This window comes from Rhinopithecus bieti, unplaced genomic scaffold, assembly GCF_001698545.2.
Source record: "Rhinopithecus bieti isolate Rb0 unplaced genomic scaffold, ASM169854v2 scaffold_39857, whole genome shotgun sequence".
NCBI lineage: Eukaryota > Metazoa > Chordata > Mammalia > Primates > Cercopithecidae > Rhinopithecus > Rhinopithecus bieti.
The window spans coordinates 26,993-49,950 of record NW_016816641.1 but is presented as its reverse complement, the minus strand read 5'-3'; the positions used below and the strand labels follow the sequence as shown (position 1 = coordinate 49,950).

General features: G+C 44.8%; 1 protein-coding gene across 8 annotated transcripts in view; it reads right to left on the bottom strand.

The window, feature by feature from the left end:
- The window catches only part of VPS33B (VPS33B late endosome and lysosome associated), a 34,586-nt gene that overhangs the window by 8,995 nt on the left and 2,633 nt on the right, over positions 1–22,958 (bottom strand). Inside the window, exons 1-11 of one of the 8 annotated variants that reach the window (XM_017855020.1) lie at positions 15,693–16,135; positions 11,662–11,739; positions 11,307–11,387; positions 10,511–10,572; positions 7,685–7,734; positions 7,092–7,159; positions 3,154–3,199; positions 1,266–1,360; positions 861–965; positions 365–461; positions 67–144 (exon numbers count right to left, since the gene is read on the bottom strand). In XM_017855020.1, coding sequence (XP_017710509.1) covers positions 67–144; positions 365–461; positions 861–965; positions 1,266–1,360; positions 3,154–3,199; positions 7,092–7,159; positions 7,685–7,734; positions 10,511–10,572; positions 11,307–11,387; positions 11,662–11,739; positions 15,693–15,788 — 856 coding nt within the window. In that variant the 5' untranslated portion in view covers positions 15,789–16,135. Of the gene's footprint in view, positions 1–66; positions 145–364; positions 462–860; positions 966–1,265; positions 1,361–3,153; positions 3,200–3,427; positions 3,559–7,091; positions 7,160–7,684; positions 7,735–10,510; positions 10,613–11,306; positions 11,388–11,568; positions 11,640–11,661; positions 11,740–15,692; positions 16,158–22,958 lie in introns of those variants that run through there. The other 7 variants (XM_017855021.1, XM_017855022.1, XM_017855027.1 and 4 more) reach the window with 7 other exon arrangements.

Here is a 22,958-nt window from a genome sequence, read left to right as displayed (position 1 = left end):
TGTGGGAGGTGCCAAGGCTGATGACCACATCCATCTTGCCAAGATGCAGAGGACCATGGCACTTACCACACTTGATGCGGAAGGTGTCATCTACTAGGCCCTCGTAAACCACTTGGGAGCAAAGCGCTGTCACAAAGTCCACATCTGAAACAGAGATCCCTGACCATGAAGGTTCTCTCTGACCCAGCCTTCTACACAGCATGCTCAAGGGCAGCTTTGACACTTTCCATAGGGCCAAGGACCCATGCTCCTCAAAGCTGGGATTCATAGCCCTAACCTTAGGATTTTAACTTTGCCACCACGCTTTCCATATTCCCATGTCTTCTAAGGCCGAAAGATGACAGGAGCGCTGGGCATAATTTACCTCTGTCCAAGAGAAAGATATGTCCAATCTCTGGCCTTCGGCCCTTGGTTTCGCCATCCTCCTCCTCCTCCAGGTTCCTCCACAATTCATATGCCATCTGCCAGGGCCCAAAACATTCTCAGTCTGTGTCCAGGTCCCTACTGCAGCCAACCCCTTCCATGTGATACTTCCTCTTGTCCCCGAGACAGGAGCTCATTATTCACAATATGGCCCTATCTACTCCCATCTGTGTCTATCCTTCCACGACACTCTTCATACTGGTGAGCAGATGTGTTACTCTGTCCCCAAAATGAAAAGAGATTTAGGAATGCCATCCAGGAGACCCTGGCTTTTGCCTCTCTGTTAGCCACATAAGTTCTCCTCTCTGAGGATCCATTCCAGAACAACGAAAGCAAAGAATACACCTTATATCACAGATACCCTTGGATAACCTCACGTGGGTACACAACAGGGGAAACAGGGTCTGCCGGGACAACAGTACTGCTAGTGCTCTTACCTTGGCGCATCTGCCAATTCCATAGCAGTTTGGAAAGGGTCCATAGAGAGTGCTGAGAAGGTGTAAGGCCTGAGCCACAGTGTTGATCCAACGCTGATCTCCTTCCTGCAGGGACCACACAAGTCATAGAGATATGAATCAACCCAATAGGACCCTTTGGAAAGTGGTTAGCCCTAGAAGCCCTGGAGCAGGGTGGCAGGGTCTGGGGGATGCTTGAAAGGTTCATTTTCATTGGCTCCATAGGAAGTCCCGCAAAGACCAATCTGTAGCACTCAATCACTATATCACTATCACTCGTGATAAATTACTTGAGTTGGACAAAGGTTACATTGGTATTTCTAGCCCTCTGCATCCCACATGTGTCTCCATCCCCTGATGCCAAGACCCAAGGGCCTCTGCATTTACCAGAAAGTAATCCCTGAAAAATTCTGGTAGTTCCATGCTCAGCAGATCCACATCAAGAGGCAGCAAAGAGAAGGCCCATTCATCACAGCTCACATCTGTGGGGACACAGAGCATCAGCCTCCCTGTAGAAGGTACTTAGCTCCACGTTAAGAGGGAAGGTCTGCCACAATCATGCAATAAATATTTGAGTGCCTGCCACACGCCAGTACGGCATTAAGCAATGGAGGCTCAAAGAAGAATAAGACATAGTCCCTGCCCTTAAGGAGCTCACAGTCTGATAAGGAAAGGAGATGTGACCACAGCAGCCTGTAACACAATGTGGTAAGTGATGGGTTTTTACTAGAGGGCTGACCAAAAGTGCCAAGAAAACGTTCATTCACTCATTCATTCATTCATTCATTCTTTCTTTCTTTAGAGACTGAGTTTAGCTCTCATCATCTAGGCTGGAGTACAATGGTGAGATCTCGGCTCACTGCAACCTCCACCTCCTGAGTTCCAGCAATTCTCCTGCCTCAGCCTCCCAAGTAGCTGGGATTACAGGCATGCGCCACCACGCCCAGCTAATTTTTGTATTTTTGGCAGAGAGAGCGTTTTGCCATGTTGGCCAGGCTGCTCTCAAACTTCTGACCTCTGGTGATCCGCCCGCCTCAGCCTCCCAAAGTGCTGGGATTACAGGCGTGAGCCACCATGCCCAGCTTGCTCATTCATTATTCAGCAAATATTCACTGAAAGCTGCCTACATGCAGGACTATATGAACACCAGAGATACAGCAGTGAGCAAAATAGACATGTTCCCAACCTTCTGGAGCTTACAGTCTAGTGGGGGAGACACACCAGACAAATTATGACACAAACTGTTAAATCACGGTTGTGCTCCAAAGAGGTCAAACAGCAAGCTGTGAGCACCATATATTAAAGGGCTGTAACCACAACTGGGGGTGTAGGAAAGACTTCCCTCAAAAAGAGAAAATTAAGCTTAGAATTTGCGTAAGACTTGGGAAGGCAAAAAGCTGTAGGATGGAGAACATCCTGGGCACCTGGAAAATCATGGGCAAAATCCCTCTGGCTGGAGGGTGGTGAGTCAAGAGAAGGAAGTAGCACACAATGAGGCTAATGGGACAGGAGGGGCCAGACTGTGCAAGGGATAGGAGGCATGTTGGGGATTCTGGGCTTTATTTTGAGCTGCTGCCAGATTTCCAGCAAGGAGTGCTGTGATCAGGTTTGGGCTGTGTGGAGAATAGCCTGAGAAATGCACACAGGGGAGGCCCAGTTTTTCCTGTGGAAGCCTTGGAAGGTGAGAAAAGAGTGGTTGGTCATTTCCAACTCTAAGCCCCGGTATTACTTTCATACTACCCCAATAGTGTTCGTTCTGTCTGTCTGTCTATCTATCTATCTATCTATCTATCTATCTATCTATCTATCTATCTGTCTGTCTGTCTGCCTATTTATGAGACTGAGTCTCACTCTTGTCGCCCAGGCTCGAGTGCAATGGCGTGATCTCGGCTCACTGCAACCTCTGCCTCCTGCGTTCAAGCAATTCTCCTGCCTCAACCTCCTAAGCTGGAATTACAGGTGTGCACCACCACACGCAGTTAATTATTGTATTTTTAGTAGAGATGGGGTTTCACCATGTTACCTGGGCTGATCTCGAACTCCTGACCTCAGGCCTCCCAAAGTGCTGGGATTACAGGCATGAGCCACCGCGCCCAGCCCCGAGTAGTGTTCTAATTTGTGGTCCTGTTCCCATTCCCATTCTCAGGAACCTCTCCTCCTGCTACACTAACAGGAATAAGACTAGGAAAAGAAAGAGCTGGGGGGTGGAGAACAACAACAGTTTTTTCTTCTGTATGTTCTCTCTCCCTTTCCACTCACATTCATCTCCTCTCACCTCCATAGATTCCCTCTTCCTCAAGCACCATCTCACATGCATAAAACTGAAAGAGAAAAGGAAATTGATTAGTAACCACCTTCTTCTCTGTTCTCTCCATTTCTCTGCAGTTCCTCTGTGGTCACTGATGAGGACAATAATTACTGAACCCAGTGAAAGAAAAGAGAACCCAGACTCTTAGATCTAGAAAGGACCATTAGAATCATCCAGCCCAGCACTTCATTTCTTTCTCATCCATTTAATTTATGTTTGAGTAAATTGTTTCTTATCTCACAAGCGAATGGAAGAACTTTACAAAGGAGAAGGAATTCAGCTGTCTTCGAAAGGTAAGTTGTACAGGCAGAGATGAGAGCAACGGCATGAAGTGCTCTGGAAATTGTGGAGGAGCAGATGGGAGCAAACGATCTGTACAAGGGAGAGTAAGTTCTGTTGAGGACATGCCCACGGGACCTCTGGAGTCACAGACAAGGACTTGGGATTAAGTAGCATATACCCTGTATTTAAAGTGGATGATGTGGCTGGGTGCAGTGGCTCACTCCTATAATCCCATAACTTTGGAAGGCCGAGGCAGGTGAATCGCTTGAGTCCAGAAGTTCTAGACCAGCTTGGGCAACAAGGTAGAGACCCCGTCTCTACCAAACAATGAAAAATTAGCCGGACATGGTGGTGCGTGCCTGTAGTCCCAGCTACTCAGGAGGCTGAGGTGGGAGGATCATTTGAGCCCAAGAGGTCAAGGCTGCAGTGAGCCAAGATTGTGCCACTGCACTCCAGCCTGGGCAACAGAGTGAGACCCTATCTCAAATAAATAAATAAAAAAGTAGATGGTCTGTCCAAGAGAAAAGAACACACAGAGGAGAGCTAAGGACAGGACCCTAGGGAACACCCAAGAGAAAGGGGGCCATAGTAACAGACCTGCAGAGAAGACTGAAGAAAGAACACTTAAGAGAGGTAGGGGCCCAGGAGAAGAAAACAAGGCAATATCAAGGCAGAAAAGGTCAGAGTTGCAAGGAAGGGTGGGCAACAGTGTCAAATGCCAGGGAAGTTAAGTAGGATTAACATTAAATAGACACCAGTGGATCTGACAACAGAGACCTGAGGGAGACTTGATGAAACGATGAAGGTAGAGATAAGGAAGCAGAAGCAGTGACAGTAGAACAGTCTTCACAGAAGCCTGGCCATGAAAGAAGGGGGAGTCCTGAGAAGAGATGAAATGGGGGACATTGTTTAGAAGGGATAGACATGGGTGAAGGCAGAAGAGAAAGTCTACCTGGTAAAGCAAGATAATGGAGAAGGAAAGCAGAAACGGGGTCAAGAACTGGCATGGAACAACTCATCTTCGAAGGGAAAAGGCCACTATCTCTTCCTCCTTTGAGGTAAGTGGGGAAAGGGTGAATATTTGAAAGTAATAAGAAAGAATGCTGAGGGCACTCACATCTGATAATAAGATGACACTATTAACAGCTAATGTTGTAAGCCCTTAAAATGGATTAGGCATTATTCTTCGTGTTTTACAAGAATCACTTGTCTTCATCTTCATACTAGCTCTGTGAGATGTAGATCAATGCTATGTGCTCCTTGTTTTACTGTTACACAGAAGAACCCTCACTCATTTCTACCAGGAAAACTGAAATCTACAGGCCTGCTTTTAACTTTTAGTGGTGAGTAATGGAATTCCAGAGCCAGGTCTGAAAACTGCCAATCTTCATAATTAACAAAGGAGTCTCAAAGAAGAGAGAGAGAGATGCCTCCTAATATAAAATTAGGTCAAATAATTCGATTAGATAAGGTGTTAAGTGGAGAACACTCATAAAATACCAATTTTGTTTTCTGTGTAATATAGAGACTTGGAGGATTATTTTAACTTGTAGGATTATTCCCTATTAATACAAATGTGTCCTTGGCCAGGCGCAGTGGCTCATGCCTGTAATCCTAGCACTTTGGGAGGCAGAGGTGGGTGGATTGCCTGAGCTCAGGAGTTCGAGACCAGCCTGGGCAATATGGCAAAACCGAACCTCCATTAAAAATACAAAAAATTAGCCAGGCATGGTGGTGCACACTTGTAGTCCCAGCTACTCGGGAGGCTGAGGCAGGAGAACTGCTTGAACCTGGGAGGCGGAGGTTGCAGTAAGCCAAGACTGCAGCACTGCATTCCAGCCTGGGTGACAGAGCAAGACACTGTCTCCAAAAACAAAACAAAACAAAACAAAACAACAAATCTGTCCTTGGAAGCATAATTTGAAAAAAAAAAAGAAATGGTTTTGTAAGGGTCCAAGAACTAGAAATTATTGCTATGACTCTTTTAATAGCATTCAAAAGTACCTATAATTCTGAGTGGTTGTCCTACTCAATAATTTCTTGCCCTGGTAATAATACTTCACATGTTTGTATTCCTAAGCATATTATCTTAAGATAAATATTTGTAAGATTGTGCTATCAATCTTCAGGTGACATTCAAAGGAAGGTCACTTGTTCTTTCCTCTTATTCCTTTTACAGAAGGAGAAAACAATATTAAGCCTAGGGTCCCACTTGATTTCTTATTTCAACAGAGACTCAAAGTCATCTCACTTAAATTAAGAGATAGGTACTATTATCAGCTCTGTCTTCCAGATGAGAAAACCGAGACACGGAACAGCTTAGTACCTAACCCAAGACCACACAGATAATAAGGCCTCAAGGGTGGATTTTATCCCGACAGCCTGGTTTCAGAGGCTTCAGTCCTTAGTTACTGCTTCTATTTTCTCTAGAATTTTCTTAGAAAGATTGAAAAGGAATAAATTCCTGTTCTTCCTAGTCTAGTTTCTACCTTCTCTAAGTATGCATGCACTACTTGCTGTAGCTTTATAGGCCTCTGGTTGGCAAGGTAAAGGCCTGGAACGTCATTCCTCCCAATCACTGGGATTGAGGATGAATGTAGCTAATGCAGAGGTGAGAGGGGAGCTCAATGGAATCAAGAAATGGACAGACTATGATGGACCTCCAAATATGTACTGCAATTATTGAGTTAAAGATAGAAGAGCTCTAGCCTGGCTATGCTAACTCACTGTGTGAGCATGGGCTTCAGTTCCCTCAGCTGCTCAAAGTTGGGGTGGAGTAAAACAGTCTCTAAGGCTCCTTTCCTGTGCAAGAAAAGGCTTTTCCAATACATGGTGGCATGGTTCTAGTAACCTAGGGGCAGCCCAGTCACATCCCTATAAGCATAGGGGATGGGAGGAGGGGGTTGATGATTTATCTAATTTATTATTAAAGAGAGATACAGGGAGAAAGTCATTGGAAAGCCGTAACATTGGGCACCATTACTATACTAGAGTTTGTGTAAGGGATACAGAGCAGGTTCTACCTCGCAAGTGTGAAGCTTTTCATTTAAAAAAATCTACGTAGAGGCCTCCTCACACAATTCCACAACACTTTATTTGGGACAGTATGCTGGCAGACCCTCTGCTAAACAATTGAAGATATGTAAATGAAAAGACAGTGACAGGTATTTTGTTCAATCATACATAATTTGCTTTGAGGGAGTGCAATGGAAACTGAATCCCCAGGGCAACAGTGTTGGGAGGTGCAGCCTAAAAACAGGTGATTGGGTCGTAAGGGAGGAGTCCTCATGAATGGATTAATGTCCTTATGGCAGGAGGGGGTTGCTATAAGGCAAGTCCAGCCCCTGGGTGCCTCTTGGTCTCATGTGCTGGCTTCTACCTTCCACCCTTCTGCCATGGGATGACCCTCGCCAGATGCCAGCCTCACACTCTTGGATTTCACTACCTCCTCAGACCATGAGCTAAATAAATTTCTGTTCATTATAAATTACCTAGTCTCAGGCATTCTGTTACAGCAACAGAAAACGAACTGAGACAGGGAGGTAGTGCTGTTGGCCCCTTACCCCTGCCTGGTCCTCAGTCCTGTTCTACCTTATCCCACTTCCTCCAGGATTCAAACTCACCTTTTGAGGGCTGAAGATCACTTTGTATTTGCGAGTTCTGCCAGCCAATTTGTCAGCATTGACAAGACCTACAGAGAGAAGGAATGCAGCCCAGCAAGCCATGAGCCATCTGTTACACTAGAAGCAGGGAAGCTGCCGGGCACGGTGGCTCACGCCTGTAATCCCAGCACTTTGAAAGGCCAAAGCGGGTGGATCACCTGAGGTCAGGAGTTTGCGACCAGCCTGGCCAACATGGTGAAATCCCGTCTCTACTAAAAACATAAAAAATTAGCCCAGTCTGGTGGTGGGCACCTGTAGTCACAGCTACTCAGGAGGCTGAGGCAGGAGAATCGCTTGAACCCGAGAGGTGGAGGTTGCAGTGAGCCCAGATCACGCCATTGTGCTCCAGACTGGGCAACAAGAGTAAAACTCCATCTCAAAAAAAAAAAAAAAAAAATGACAACAACAAAAAAGAAGCAGGGAAGCAGATATCCTTCACAAGTGCTACAGCCAACTCAAACAATTATTTTCTTATTAGAGGGTCCTTATGGCCAAAGCCCTTAGATCTTGCCCACCGTTTCCCACAGTCACACATAGTACCATGGCACACTCACTGGCAATGTATCGCATATTCTTGATGCGGGGTCTGACCAAGAAGCACAATCTATGAGAGAGAAAGAAAAAAAAAACAGTGAAGAAAAATTATCAAGTTGGATAGCAACTTAGAAGAAACTGAAACAATACCAACTTTTTTGCCATTTGCCCTACAGCTCTCATCCTAGCCAAAGCTATACCATTCTCTTGGTCCACTATACACCAACCACAGAAGATACTCTCAACACAATGGGTAGAATGTGATGAGCTGGGTACATTACTGGCCCTATAGTGGACCCAAAAATTGCTGTTCTCAAATAACTTACAATCCAGTGGGCAAAAAAAGGTGCATATATGGAGTATATTAACAGTCAGTGCCGAAAAACAATACAAGAATACCCCATAAAAATATACAATTATTATTTGCCAGTTAAAAATAAAGGCTGGGCATTGTGGCTCACACCTGTAATCCTAACACTCTGGGAGGCCAAGGTGGGCAGATTGCTTGAGCTCAGGAGTTCGAAACTAGCCTCAGCAACACAGTGAGACCTCATCTCTATTAAAAATAATAAAAGTAGGCTGGGACCAGTGGCTCACACCTATAATCCCAGCACTCCGGGAGGCAGAGGCGGATGACCTGAGGTAAGGAGTTTGAGACCAGCCTGGCCAACATAGAGAAACCCTGTCTCTACTAAAAAATACAAAAATTGGCTGGGCATGGTGGTACATGCCTGTAATCCCAGCTACTCAGGAGGCTGAGGCAAGAGAATCACTTGAACCCGGGAGGCGGAGGTTGCAGTGAGCCCAGATTGTGTCATTGTTCTCCAGCCTGGATGACAAGAGCTAAACTCTGTCTCAAAAAAAATAAAATAAAATAAAATAAAAATAAATAATAATAATCGTAAAATAAAATACAAGAACTATAAAGGCCTGGCGAGGTGGTGCATGCCTATAATCCCAGCATTTTGGGAGGTCGAGGTGGGCGGATCACCTGAGGTCAAGAGTTCAAGACCAGCCTGGCCAACATACAGAAACCCTATCTCTACTAAAAATATAAAAATTAGCTGGGCATGGTGGCAGGCGCCTGTAATCACAGCTACTTGGGAGGCTGAGGCAGGAAAATTGCTTGAACCTGGGAGGCGGAGGTTGCAGTGAGCTGAGATCCCGCCACTGCACTCCAACCTGGGTGACAGAGTTAGACTCCTACTCAAAAAAACAAAATAAAACTACAGGCGGACGCAGTGGTGCACACTTGTAATCCCAGTTACTCAGGAGGCTGAGGTAGGAGGATCCCTTGAGCCCAGGAGCTCAAGGCTGCAGTGAGCTATGATTGCACCACTATACTCCAGCCTGTGCAACAGAGGGAGACTCTGTCTCTGAAAATAAATAAATTTAATTTAAAAAATTTAAAAATGTAAGAAAGTAATAGAAAATAATGTTTTTCAAACTGGGGTCCATGGATATATTCTCCATGTATCCAGGAGAATTTTATCTTCTAAGAAAATGTGTACATTAAGTTTCAGAAACACTTTAAAATCAAGGCAACAGCTATACATGACTACAGGCCGAGTGAACAGGATAAATACAAAATGCCACGGAAATCCAGAGGAGAAAATCACCCTGGACTAGAACGGCAACAGAGAGCTTCATGGAGGAGGTGGCTGGGCTCTGAATGATGGACATTCTTTTTTTTTAATTTTTTTTATTTTTGAGACTTAGTCTGGCTCTGTTGCCCAGGCTGGAGTGCAGTGGCGCGATCTCGGCTCATTGCAAGCTCCGCCTCCCGGGTTCACGCCATTCTCCTGCCTCAACCTTCCGAGTAGCTGGGACTACAGGCGCCCGCCACAACACCTGGCTAATTTTTTGTATTTTTAGTAGAGACGGGGTTTCACCGTGTTAGCCAGGATGGTCTTGATCTCCTGACCTGATGATCCGCCCGTCTTGGCCTCCCAAAGTGCTGGGATTACAGGCGTGAGCCACAGCGCCTGGCGGACATTCTTTATAGGAGCAGTGAGGACAGGAGAGAATTTCAGGCAGAGCGAATGGAGTGATGAAAAAGGTGAAGGCACAGGCACAGAACTGAGAGGCAGGTGGAAGCACAACTCAACAGAGGCTTGAAGGGGACACACGAGAGACAAGGTAATGTGGGAGGCCACGCTGCAGACAGCCTTGGAGTCTATGACAATTCATGTAGACAATCTTCAGCAAGTAATGAGAGGCCTTGCAGATTCTATTTTTTTTTTCTTTTTTCTTTTTGAGATGGAGTCTTGCTTTGTCACCCAGTCTGGAGTGCAGTGGCGTGCTCTTGGCTCACTGCAACTCATCCGCCTCCCGGGTTCAAGTGATTCACCTGGCTCAGCCTCCTGAGTAGCTGGGATTACAGGCACACGCCACCACACCAGGCTAATTTTTGTATTTTTAGTAGAGATGGAGTTACACCCTGTTGGCCAGGCTGGTCTCTATCTCCTGACCTCAGAAGATCCGCCCACCTCGGCCTCCCAAAGTGCTGGGATTACAGGCGTGAGTTGCCGCACCCGGCTGCCTTGCAGGTTCTTGAGAAGAGCACGATGAAAATAATTTTGAAAGATTAGCCAATCTGGTTATAGACTGTAATATAAATTAGAGAGGGAAGAGGACAAGAAACCACGGAAAGGAAACTACAGACAACAAAACAAAACAACAAAACAAAACAAAACAAAACAAAACTACAGAAGAGTAACCTAGCTATGAAATTGTAAAGTTCAGGGAGGTGAACCATATATCTCAGCAAGGACAGATGAAAGGCAAATGTGCCCCTAGGGACCTCCTCCAGCTTGGAGTAGGGACAGACTCTCCCAGACACTCACTGTTCGCTGGAGCTGAGGGCTGGCTTGTTCTCCACCTTGTATAGCTTGTCTACTTCGTGTTGCTACAGAGAGAATCCAATAAGACAATGGACATAAGAGTGCCTGAAAAGCACAAAGGGTGATACGAAGATAGGGGACTTCTTGAGGGCTTCCTAATTATGCTAATTCTAGGAATCAAACTGCTCCCCTGACAACCATCCCACTGAACTTTCCTCAAGCTGTCAATAGGAAAACCAAAAATGAAATAAAAACAGTATGGGCCAGGTGCGGTGGCTCAGGCCTGTAATCCCAGCCATGTTGGGAGGCCAAGGCAGGAGGATCACTTGAACCCAGGAGTTTGAGATCAGCCTGGGTAACATAACAAGACTTCATCTCTACAAAATTAAAAAAAAAAAAAAATCATATATTCCGTAGCAAACAGACTCAGAAAATAAATAACAAATTTAAATTTAAAATTAACCAGGTATAGTGGCACATGCCTGTGGTCCCAGCTACTTGGGAAGCTGAGGCAGGAGGATCGCCTGAGTCCAGGAGGTCAAGACTGCAGTGAGCTGTGACTGTGCCATTGCACTGTATTCCAGCCTGGGCGACGGAGAGAGACTTCATCTCCCTCCTCAAAAAAATACAAAACAAAAAAATATGAACAACAGCATCGATCTCCCTTTTCCACCCAATTAAGCTACCCTATGTTTGCCCTACAACGGTAGTCACTCTTCAGTAATTTGTATTGTTCATCAAAAGAAAAACTGCTCAAAGAGGAAAGAGGGGCATGACCCCCAGGGGAAAGGGATGGTACCTTCAGAATGGAGACATTGGCAATTCGATCCAAAGGGCTCATGAGATCTGCCTCAATGAATAAATCCTTTTTTCCAGGAAGCTGAAGGAGACACAATATGTTGGGTCACTCAAAGGTCACACGAGCTTCCTCACTTGAGAACTAGCCTAGCCACCCATCTAACAGAAGCATAATCTCTGAGGTGGGAGGGCACTAAGCATCGTCTAGCCCAGCACCTTATTTATTATCTGTATCCACAGTTGACACTTTTCTGTATATTTACCTGTTTTGCCTTTTTGTTTTCTGTACCAGCGGGAAGAAGACATCCCACCTTCTTTCTCAGGTTAACTCCTTGTCACTCAACCCTTCTGCTCACCTGTGACCTTGGTCTGCATTTCACTCCCCTTCTCTGCTGCCTCCTCCACTCTGGCTCCCAACCACCCCTGGTCTCCTGCTGAACAAAGCCAAACACAACAGAACCCCACCTTGCATTTTTCTCCTAAGTACAAAATAAAATAGCGCATGCTCACTGCAGAAAACTTAGCAAACCCAGGACAATCCTCACCCCATCACCCTTCCACTCCCCCACCCCACAATCCCTGTCATACGATTTCTACACCACCACTCCTGACACAGATCCCAATGTCTGTTCAGAGGAAGGAGAGGTCACAGTTAGTGACAGGGAGCGGAAAGTCATTGGGAGATTCCTCTCAACCAGGCCTTTATGAATGGGTAGGATGTTGACACGGATGTTTGAAGAGGGCAGTCCAGCAAAAATCAGAAAGAGAACATAGGCTGTGTGGTCAGGGGACGATTTTGCCCTCTGAGGGACGTATGGCAATATCCAGACACATTTTTCGTTATCTGACTCAGGGTAGGGGTTTTACTGGCATCTCATGGGTAGAGGCCAGGGATGCTGCGAGATATCCAACAATGCACAGGCCAGCCCCCACCACAAAGAATGATCCAGTCCAAAAGGTCAACAGTATAGAGGGCAGGAAATTTTTTATTTATTTATTTTTAATCTTATTTGTTGTTTTGTTTTGTTTGTTTTTTGAGATGAAGTCTCCCTCTGACACCCAGGCTGGAGTGCAGTGGTGTGATCTCGGCTCACTGCAACCTCCGGCTCCTGGATTCCAGCAATTCTCTGCCTCAGCCTCCCGAGTAGCTGAGATTACAGGTGCCCGCCACCACACCTGGCTAATTTTTGTATTTTTAGTCGAGATAGCATTTCACCATCTTGGCCAGGCTGGTCTTGAACTCCTGACCTCGTGATCGCACCTGCCTCAGCCTCCAACAGTGTCTGGGTTACAGGCGTGGAGGCTACCACTACCAGTCTGTTGTTTTTTTTTTTTTTTTTTTTTTTTAAAGACATGTCTTGCTCTGTTGCGGGGCAGGTGGAGTGCAGTGGGCAGGATCTCAGCTCACTGCAACCTCTGGCCTCCCAGGTTCCAAGCAATTCTCCTGCCTCAGCCTCCCAAGTAGCGGGGGATTACAGGTGCATGCCACCACACCTGGCTAATTTTGTATTTTAGTAGCCATGTTGGCCAGGGTGTTCTTGAACCCCTGACCTCAGGTGATCCACCTGCCTTAGCCTCCCCAAGTGTTGGGATTACAGGTATGAGCCACCACGTTTGGGCTTTTTAAATGTTTATTTATTTTTTAGTTTCCCAAACCCAAAATGGTCAACAGAGGGTAGGAAATCTTGAGGTAGGTGAATGGTGAAAAATAGACCGAAATAGTTGGCTAGGATTGAGCAGGAAGGGCTCCAAATGCCAGCTTTGGGGAGTGTGACCTTGATCCTTTAATTAACAGGAAAAATAAAACTTTTGTGCATTGAAGCATTCCAGTCAGCTGGAAATGTTAATGAATCTGAAGACTGGAGAAACTGGAGGCAGGGAGTCCACTTAGGGAGTTAATGAAACCATCCAGGAAGCCCAAGCATGCGGCAATGAAAGAGGGCCTGATTTAGGCTGGTGGTGGTATGAGCAAAAATAGATTAAGAGATACATGGAATGTGTAATATAATGTTGGTTTTTTGTTTTTGTTTTTTTTTGAGATGGAGTTTCACTCTTGTTGCCCAGGCTGGAGTGCAATGGCGTGATCTTGGCTCACCCCAACCTCCACCTCCTGGGTTCAAGCAATTCTCCTGCCTCAGCCTCCCAAGTAGCCGGGATTACAAGCATGCGCCACCATGCCCAGCTAATTTTGTATTTTTAGTAGAGATGGGAGTTCTCCATGTTGGTCAGGCTGGTCTCGAACTCCTGACCTCAGGTGATCTGCCCGCCTCGGCCTCCCAAAGTACTGGGATTACAGGCGTGAGCCACTGCGCCCAGCCTAATATAATTTTTTAAAATACTTCAAAGAAATTAACAGTGTTAACAGTGCTTATAACTTATGGTAGGGCCATAAGTAATTTTTTTTTCTTTTTACTTTCCTTGATCTTCTCACATTTTCTATAATGTGCAAGTGTTATTTGATAATCACCATAAAAAAGTTATGTGTAAAGAAGTATACATGGAACTCAGCAACTGGTTCAGTTAAGTATCAGGGTGAAGGAGAGGCAAAGATGATTCTGATATTTCAAGCCTGACTAGCAATGCACATTAACAAAAATTAAGTCAGAAGTTAGTTAGGAGAGGACGTTATTGCCTGGAAATCCACTTTGGCCATGCTGAATAACACAGTAGGTTCAAGTTTCTCTCCTTGATCTCCTCTACTTGATCTCACCTGAACTAGCAGCTTTAACTAGCACCTCTTTTCAATTCTTCAGACATTTGTTGCAAGTCTTTTATGTGCATGTCACTGTGCAAGCACTAAGTATAAAAGAGAAATAGGCTGGGTGCAGTGGCTCATGCCTATAATCCCAGCACTTTGGGAGGCCGAGACGGGCAGATCACCTGAAGTCAGGAGTTCGAGACCAGCCTGGCCAACATGCTGAAACTCTGTCTCTACTAAAAATACAAAAATTAGCCAGGTGGGCTAATTGGCCAGTGCGCGCTTGTAATCCCAGCTACTCAGGAGGCTGAAGCAGAAGAATCGCCTGAACCCGGGACGTGGAGGTTGCAGTGAGCCAAGATTGCGCCACTGCACTCCAGCCTGGGCAAAGGAGTGAGACTCTGTCTCAAAAAAAATAAATAAGTAAAATTAAATAGAAATAAAATCTGGTCCAAGATGCCCTGCAGTTCTCGTCTTGATCCATCTTCCTTCCAGTCCTCACAATGGAGCTGCAGTTCCACATTTCTATCTGCTGGATGTTACAAGCTGTATTTCTCACTGGCATCTTAACTTCCCCCATCCAAACCCAAACGAATCAACTTCCCCCACCAAACCTGTTCCTTTTTCTAATTATTTTTCTCACTTCTATTCAATGTTCATACAACAAATATTTATTAAGCATATGGTGTGTGCTTGACTCTAAGCTAGGTACTCACTGGGTAGTGTTGACCAAAACAAACGTGATCCCTGCCCACCTTCCAATCTAATGAGGAATACAGACATAAAATGAATAACTAAATGATTACACAAGTAATCCATTAAAATCACAGTAGCAGTATTATTTTCCTAATAACCAGGTTAAAAATCTCACTCATTTTTGCTTCTCCTCAACCTTTATAACCAATCAGTAAGTCTTTGAGTTTTCTTTCACCATAACTTAAAAATCCATCATTTCCCTTCATTCCCATTGCTACCAGTTTTGTGTGGGCCTTTATTACTTGTCTAATCTACGGTCTCCTAACTGGCCTTCTTGTTGCCCATTTACCCCACCACACACATCACTATTAGAATCATCATCAAGTATTGTCTCATGCCACAAATGGAAAAAAAAAAAAAAATCGTCAGTGGCTACTGTGTAACTGCTGATGGCTGTCTTCCCTGTACATGCCTTGTCTTTCCCTGGTTTGTCAACTTTGCTCCTACCAATCTATCTGCCTGGAGCATGCTTAGTCTCCAAAGAAAATAAGCTTATTATTCACACTCACCTCCTTGAAGCTCCTAGATCATCACCCCAGCTAGAAATGATCACTTATTCTGAACTCTTCGGGTACACTACTCTATCACTCATTTACCACCTGTGTGTGATAATTTGTGCTTCACACAGCTCCTGCTGGAGTGGTAGGATCCCTAATGGCAAATATGTCTTAACCATCTTTCCATCCCTAGGGATGCCTGGCACTAATAGTGTCTCCCTTGCCTGTATGGGGGTTGGGGGCTGATTTCCATTAACTCTCTGGCCAGGTTCCAAACAGCTCTTACTACTCCCTGGATTCATTCTGGACTTGCTGGGGAAGCTCCAAGGAAATACCAGGGGCCAAGAACAAGATAAAAGGGGCACGGCAACGAAGCAATGTGCATCCAATGAGTGCTAAACTGTAGATCCGATAAAGTCGCCAGGCGAGCACTGACCTGCTCCAGCAGATAGATGAGCTGGTCTCGAGCTAGCCTCTTGAGCATGGAGAAATCAGGCAGCTCAGGGGCGTCTGGCCGATGGGGAAAAGCCATGGCAGCGGTGACCTGCGCCGCGGGGTGGAAGGACGCGCTTCGCTCTGAGAAGGCCTGCCGCAGCCCAGGGGAAGCGCAAGGGTCTATCCTTCAGGCCTGGGCACCGACTTCCAAAGACCCCAGAGGTGCCCTCGCTCCTCAGCAGCACTCCAGGAATGAATGGCCACCTCCAGGCAAGAGAGCTACTACCGCGGAGCAGCCTTGTCTCAGACCTGCAGCCACCGTGTCCTGACCCTCCCTCCCTGATCCGCTCAGCCCGTCAGCAGGATTCCGGTCTACACCCCGCAGAGACTCCGCAGCGTACGGGGAGAACCCCGCCTCCTGCCAGAAAGAGAAGCGGCTTCCTAGATCTCCCGGAAGTCCCTTTCGTTCCCAGCGCTTCGCGTACCAGGAAGGGGACGGCGTCTTGAAAGGGACATTTAAAAATCACAGGCAACGCGTCTATTAATTAGGTGGCAGCGCCTGGGGTCCCAACACTCAAAAGGCTGAGGTGGGAGAATCGCTCGAGTCAGGGAGGCGGAGATTGCAGTGAACTGCGATCGTGCTACTGCACCCCAGCCTGGGCAACAAAGCTAGACCTTGCCTCAAAAAAAAAAAAAAAAAAAAAAAAAAAAAGAAAAGAAAAAAGACATAATAGATGCATCAGGCTAACAATACCTGAACTCTGATCAGTCATATCCTTATGTCATTTCCTGGTGATATGCATAGGAAATACAGAGCATCACCTACCTAATCAAGCCTCAAGATCTGACTACCAGTTTATAGGCTATGTAGAGATTAGCAGGAATATGTTAAGACATCGTAGGTATGAAATCAACCATATCCAAAATGTAGGAAATTATGTGGGACAAATGATCTGTCTTATTCAAAAAAATGGCAAAGGGGGAAATGTGGGAGGGGGAAACACTTCAGAATAAAAGAGATTTAAGAGATATATCAACTAAATGTTTCAATGTGTGGATCTTCTTCGGATAATAATTGAAAGAAAACTGATTTAAGGAATTACTAAAACTTTTCAGGTATTGTATTTCTTTTCTTTTCATTTTTTTTTCCAGACAGAGTCTCGCCCTTTTGCCTAGTGGAGGATCTCGGCTCACTGCAAGCTTCGCGCCACCCCCCTCCCCCACCCCCAGCACTAGGTTCAAGCGATTCTCCTGCCTCAGTCTCCTGAGTAGGCTGGAATTACGGGCGCGTGCCACCATTCCTGGCTAATTTTTGTAATTTTGGCAGAAACTGGGTTTCGCTATGTTGGCCAGGCTGATCTCGAACTCCTGACCTTAAGTGATCCGCCTGCCTCGGCCTCCCAAAGTGCTGGGATTATAGGCGTGAGCCACAGCGTCCGGTCAGGTATTGTATTTATATGTTGTCTTTTTTTTTTTTTTTTTTTTTTTTTTTTTTTTTTTTTTTTTTTTTTTTTTTTTTTTTTTTTGTATTTCTATGTTATACAGGCTTGTATTTCTGTTAAAAACAAGTCCTTATCTCTTAGCGATACATACTGAAGTTTTTACAGATGAAATAATTTGGCCAGGAGTTCGTGTCTGTAATTCCCACCACTTTGGGAAGTCCAGGTGGCGGGGCGGGGCTGGGGGCGGGAGTTGCTTGAGCTGGGAGTTTGAGATGAGATTGGTCAACTACAACACGTAAAAAATAGCCAGACGTGGTGGTGGGCATCTTTAATCTTGATACTTGGGAGGCTGAGGCAGGGGGATCACGTGAGCCCAGGAGTTTGAGGCTGCAGTGAGCTATGATCATGCTACAGCACCCCAGCCTGGACAACAAAGTGAGACACCGTTTCTTTTTTTTCTTTTTTCTTTTTCTTTGAGATGGAGTTTTGCTCTTGTTGCCCAGGCTGGAGTGCAATGGCACAATCTCAGCTCACTGCAACCTCCACCGCCAGGTTCAAGTGATTCTCCTGCTGCAGCCTCCTGAGTAGCTGGGATTACAGGCATGCGCCATGCGCCCGGCTAATTTTGTATTTTTAGTAGAGACGGGGTTTCTCCATGTTGGTCAGGCTGGTCTCGAACTCCCAAGCTCAGGTGATCTGCCCGCCTTGGCCTACCAAAGTACTGGGATTATAGGCGCGAGCCACCATGCCTGGCCCGATCTGTCTCTTAAAAAATAAAAAAATGCTAAAATATGTTTGGGATTTGCTTTAAAATAACCCAGGGGGAGATGTAGGAACACTCAGGAAAAAGACTGGGCCAGGCACGGTGGCTCACGCCTGTAATCCCAGCACTTGAGGAGACCGAGGCAGGTGGATTGCTTGAGCCCAGGAGTTCAAGACCAGCCTAGGCAACATAGCAAGACCCCCACGTCTATAAAAAAATTAAAAAATTATTGGCCATTTGTTAATTGTTAAAGCTGATGGGTACATGGGGGTTTATTGCATTTTAGTATTCTACTTATTTATTTAGAGATGGAGTGTTGCTCTGTTGCCCAGGTTGGAGTGCAGTGGCATAGTCATAGCTTACAGCAGCCTGGAGCTCCTGGGCTCAAGTGATCCTCCCGCCTCAGTCCCCCAGATAGCTGGAATACAGTCATATGCCACCTTGCTGAGCTTCTCCCTACTTTTCTATGTTTGAAAAGCTATATAATACAAGGTTAAGCAAAAAACAAAAAACACGCTGTGCTCACACTGGACTTTGAGAGTTCATATAGTATTTTATGCTGAGCCTTTCTTCCCACTAACCCCCTTAGATTGAATCTTGGCTGCAGTAAGAGATGGAGGTTGCCCTAAAGTGGTGGGATTTACTCCCACTGCCGTTTAAAGAAGATGAGTGAAGCATTACATGACACTCCTTTTTTTACCCCTGGAGTCTCACTCTGTTGCCCAGGCTGAAGGGCAGTGGTGCAATCTTGGCTAACTACAACTTCTACCTCCTAGGTTCATGCGATTCTCTTGCCTCAGCCTCTGGAGCAGCTGGGGTTACAGCCATGCGCCACCACTCCTGGCTAATTTTTGTATTTTTGGTAGAGATGAGGTTTCTTCATGTTGGCCAAGCTGGTCTCAAATCCTCACCTCAGGTGATCCGCCTGCCTCAGCCTCCCAAAGTGCTGGGCTTACAGGCGTGAGCCACCGCACCCAGCCTTATTTTTATTTTTATCCCATGACTTTTTTTTAATCCTATAACTTTTTTTTCATAAGTTTTTTCCATAACTTTTTTTTTTTTTTTGAGACAGAGTCTCGCTCTGTCACCCAGGCTGGAGTGCAATGGTGTGATCTCGGCTCACGACAACCTCCACCTCCTGGGTTCAAGCAATTCTCCAGCCTCAGCCTCCTGAGTAGCTGGGACTATAGGCAGAGGCCACCATGCCAGCTAATTTTTTGTATTTTTAGTAGAGACCGGGTTTTGCCATGTTGGCCAGGGTGGTCTCGAACTCCTGACCTTAGGTGATCTGCTCACCTTGGCCTCCCAAAATACTGGGCTTACAGGAGTGAGCCACCACACTGGGCCTAGTTCCCTGCTTTTGGATGATGGTGATCTTCATCTGATCTGCACCTGTCTTGCCCATTAGACACTTGTCCAGTCTTTGCTGACAGTGGCCTGCTTTTATTTATTTAATTTTTATCACATGACTTTTATTTTTTTTAAATCCCATAGCTTTTCATAAAACTTTTTTTGGAATAACTTTTTTTTCCATAACTTTTTCCACAACTTTTTTCCCACAATTTTTTTCCACCCCTTTTTTCACAACATTTTTAAATATCATAGCGTAACTTTTTTTTTTAATCCCATAACTTTTAATCTCATAGCTTTTTTTTTTTTTTTTTTTTGAGACGGAGTCTCACTCTGTTGCCCAGACTGGAGTGCCATGGCACGATCTTGGCTTGCTGCAACTTCCGCCTTTCAGGTTCAGGTGATTCTCCTGCCTCAGCCTCCCAAGTAGCTGGGACTACAGGGGTGTGCCACTGCGCCTGGCTAATTTTTTGTATTTTTAGCAGAGATGGGGTTTCACTGTGTTAGCCAGGATGGTGTTGATCTCCTGACCTCGTGATCTGCCCACCTCGGCCTCCCGAAGTGCTGGGATTACAGGTGTGAGCCACCATGCTGAACATCTCATAACTTGTTTAATCCCATTATTTTTTTAATCCCATAACTTTTTCAGTTTGTGTTCTTTTAATAAACACTTGCATAGTTATATTATAATTTTGTAAAAATAAAAACATTATCTCATGCCAATTGTGCCCAGCATTTGCACAATCTCAATACCTTTAATACTATGGTTTTCAAGACACACAAAATAAAATTTTAAGTCAAAAACAGCACTTCGCAATGATAATTTATTACATTACAGTAGCATCACAGCAGTATTCAATAATGCCACTTTAAGCAAAAGTCTTTCAGTATTTCCATATAGATTCTGTTTACAAGAATTCGTAAATTGGTAAAAGTTATTCTAAGAAAACTTGGCAAACAAAGCTTTGGACTGGAATTGGCATTTCTTTCTCTACTTTTCCTTCTCCAGTTTCTTTCTTTTAAGCTACAGTATTCATATTTTAAAATGTTTTAACTTGGCCAGGTGCGGTGGCTCGCGCCTGTAATCCCAGCACTTTGGGAGGCCAAGACAGGTGGATCACGAGGTCAGGAGATCGAGACCATCCTGGCTAACACGGTGAAACCCTGTCTCTACTAAAAATACAAAAATTAGCCAGGCTCAATGGCGGGCGCCTGTAGTCCCAGCTACATGGGAGGCTGAGGCAGGAGAATGGCATGAACCCGAGAGGCAGAGCTTACAGTGAGTGGAGATCGCGCCACTGCCCTCCAGTCTGGGTGACAGAGCGAGACTCCGTCTCAAAAAAAAAAAAAAAAAAAAATTTTTTTTTAAAAAAAAAAAAAAAAAAACTTTTATTTCAAAACATTAAAATAAGAGTACATTTTTTAATAGTTATACTGTTGTAAAATGACTCCTTAAGATAAAGTTTTAGAGAAACTATTTTCTGGATAGAGCTGATTTACATTTTGAAAATTTCTGAAAATCAGCTTTGGTTTTAAAATTGATTTTTTTTCATTTCCGGAAAACCTATCAGGTTTAATCAAATACTTTAAAAATGATTATCGTATACTGCAATCTTTAAATAAACAGGTATTTTGATTCTTTACCTCCTACAGAAATTCAAATTTATTCAGTTTGAACTCACATTTTAAAATTCTGTGTTTCTGCTGAACTCTAACCTTCTAATGTTGCCTTCTAAGCAAATTGAAAGCTGCCTTGTACTGAATGAGGAGAGAACAAATACTTGGCTGAATGAGGTATTGCAAAAGAGTGCATGCACTTTGAAGAAAGACTTAAGTTATTATCATAGGATTTCCATTCTTTTTAGCTTTTTCTTAAATGTATGACAAAATACTTACACAAAGAGTGGTATTTCAGTTAATATAGTAAATTTATTTCCAGACTGACATTCAGTTTGAATATGCCAGTATGTGATTTAATCCATAGGTACCTGATGAGCACATTATTGTCAGATTGGTTACAGATGCTAAACGCTATCTGAAGGTCATTCCTAGTCATTTATATTTAATCTCAATGTGATGGTGTCTAACCTGAACCATTCCAATGGGGAAGCGCTCCCCATATCAGACAAGTGTAAGGTGAGGCAGTGCCGAGACCCCTCTCTGGCTTGCTCTCTCTAGCTGTGCATGCCCCTGAGCCTTCTCTAGTTTGGGGGATACTTTGCCCCGGCTTATTTATGTTGCTGCCATTAACCTTCAGTTTGTTTATGTCCACTTCTTCACCTGCTTGATTAATTGGTTTTCTTTTCTTCCCCCACATATTTTATTATCTTGGAGAAGGTGAGACATACCTTAAAGATTTTTAAAAATCTGGTAATAACTTTCAGAGCAGGCATGTGGGATTTGGGGCTTTTTTCTTTTCTTTTTTTTTTTTTGTTATACTTTAAGTTCTAGGGTGCATGTGCACACTGTGCAGGTTTGTTACATATGTATACATGTGCCATGTTGGTTTGCTGCACCCATCAACCCATCATTTACATTAGGTATTTCTCCTAATGCTATCCCTCCCCCAGCTCCCCACCCGCTGATAGGCCCCGGTGTGTCCATGTGTTCTTATTGTTCAACTCCCACCTATGAGTGAGAACATGCAGTGTTTGGTTTTCTGTCCTCGTGATAGTTTGCTGAGAATGATGGTTTCCAGCTTCATCCACGTCCCTGCAAAAGACATGAACTCATCCTTTTTTATGGCTGCATAGTATTCCATGATATATATGTGCCACGTTTTCTGAATCCAGTCTATCGTTAATGGACATTTGGGTTTGTTCCAAGTCTTTGCTATTGTGAACAGTGCCACAATAAACATATGTGTGCATATCTCTTTATAGGAGCGTGATTTATAATCCTTTGGTTATATACCTGGTAATGGGATTGCTGGGTCAAATGGTATTTCTAGTTCTAGGTCCTTGAGGAATTGCCACACTGTCTTCCACGATGGTTAATTTACACTCCCACCAATAGTGTAAAAGCATTCCTATTTCTCCACATCCTCTCCAGCAGCTATTGTTTCCTGACTTTTTAATGATTGCCATTCTAACTGGCATGAGGCCACTGGTATCTCATTGTGGTTTTGATTTGCATTTCTCTGATGACCAGTGATGATGAGCATTTTTTCATGTGTCTGTTGGCTGCATGAATATCTTCTTATGAACAGACATTTGTTTTTCTTTTTAAGACAGTTTCACTCTGTCACCCAGGCTGGAGTGCAGGGGCATGATCTTGGTTCACTGCAACTTCTGCCTCCCGGGTTCAAGCGATTCTCTTGCCTTAGCCTCCCAAGTAGTTGGGAATACAGGCACCCGTCAGCACACCCAGGTAATTTTTGTATTTTTAGTGGAGATGGAGTTTCACCATGTTGGTCAAACTGGTCTGGAACTCCTGACCTCAAGTGACCTGCCCGCCTCAGCCTCCCAAAGTGCTAGGCGCAAACCACTGCACCTGGCCTGGGATTTGGGCTTTTGAATGCTCAGTGTGGTGCTCTCAGAGTCGAAGAGATGAAAACAAAACAAAACAAAACAAAACCCAACCAACCTTTAGGTTTTTCCCTAATGGCAAAGATCAGTAGACCACAGTTTGGCCAAATCACAAACTGATCAGTTTGTGGGTGCGGTGGCTCACACCTGTAATCCCAGCACTTTGGGAGGCCGAGGCAGGCGGG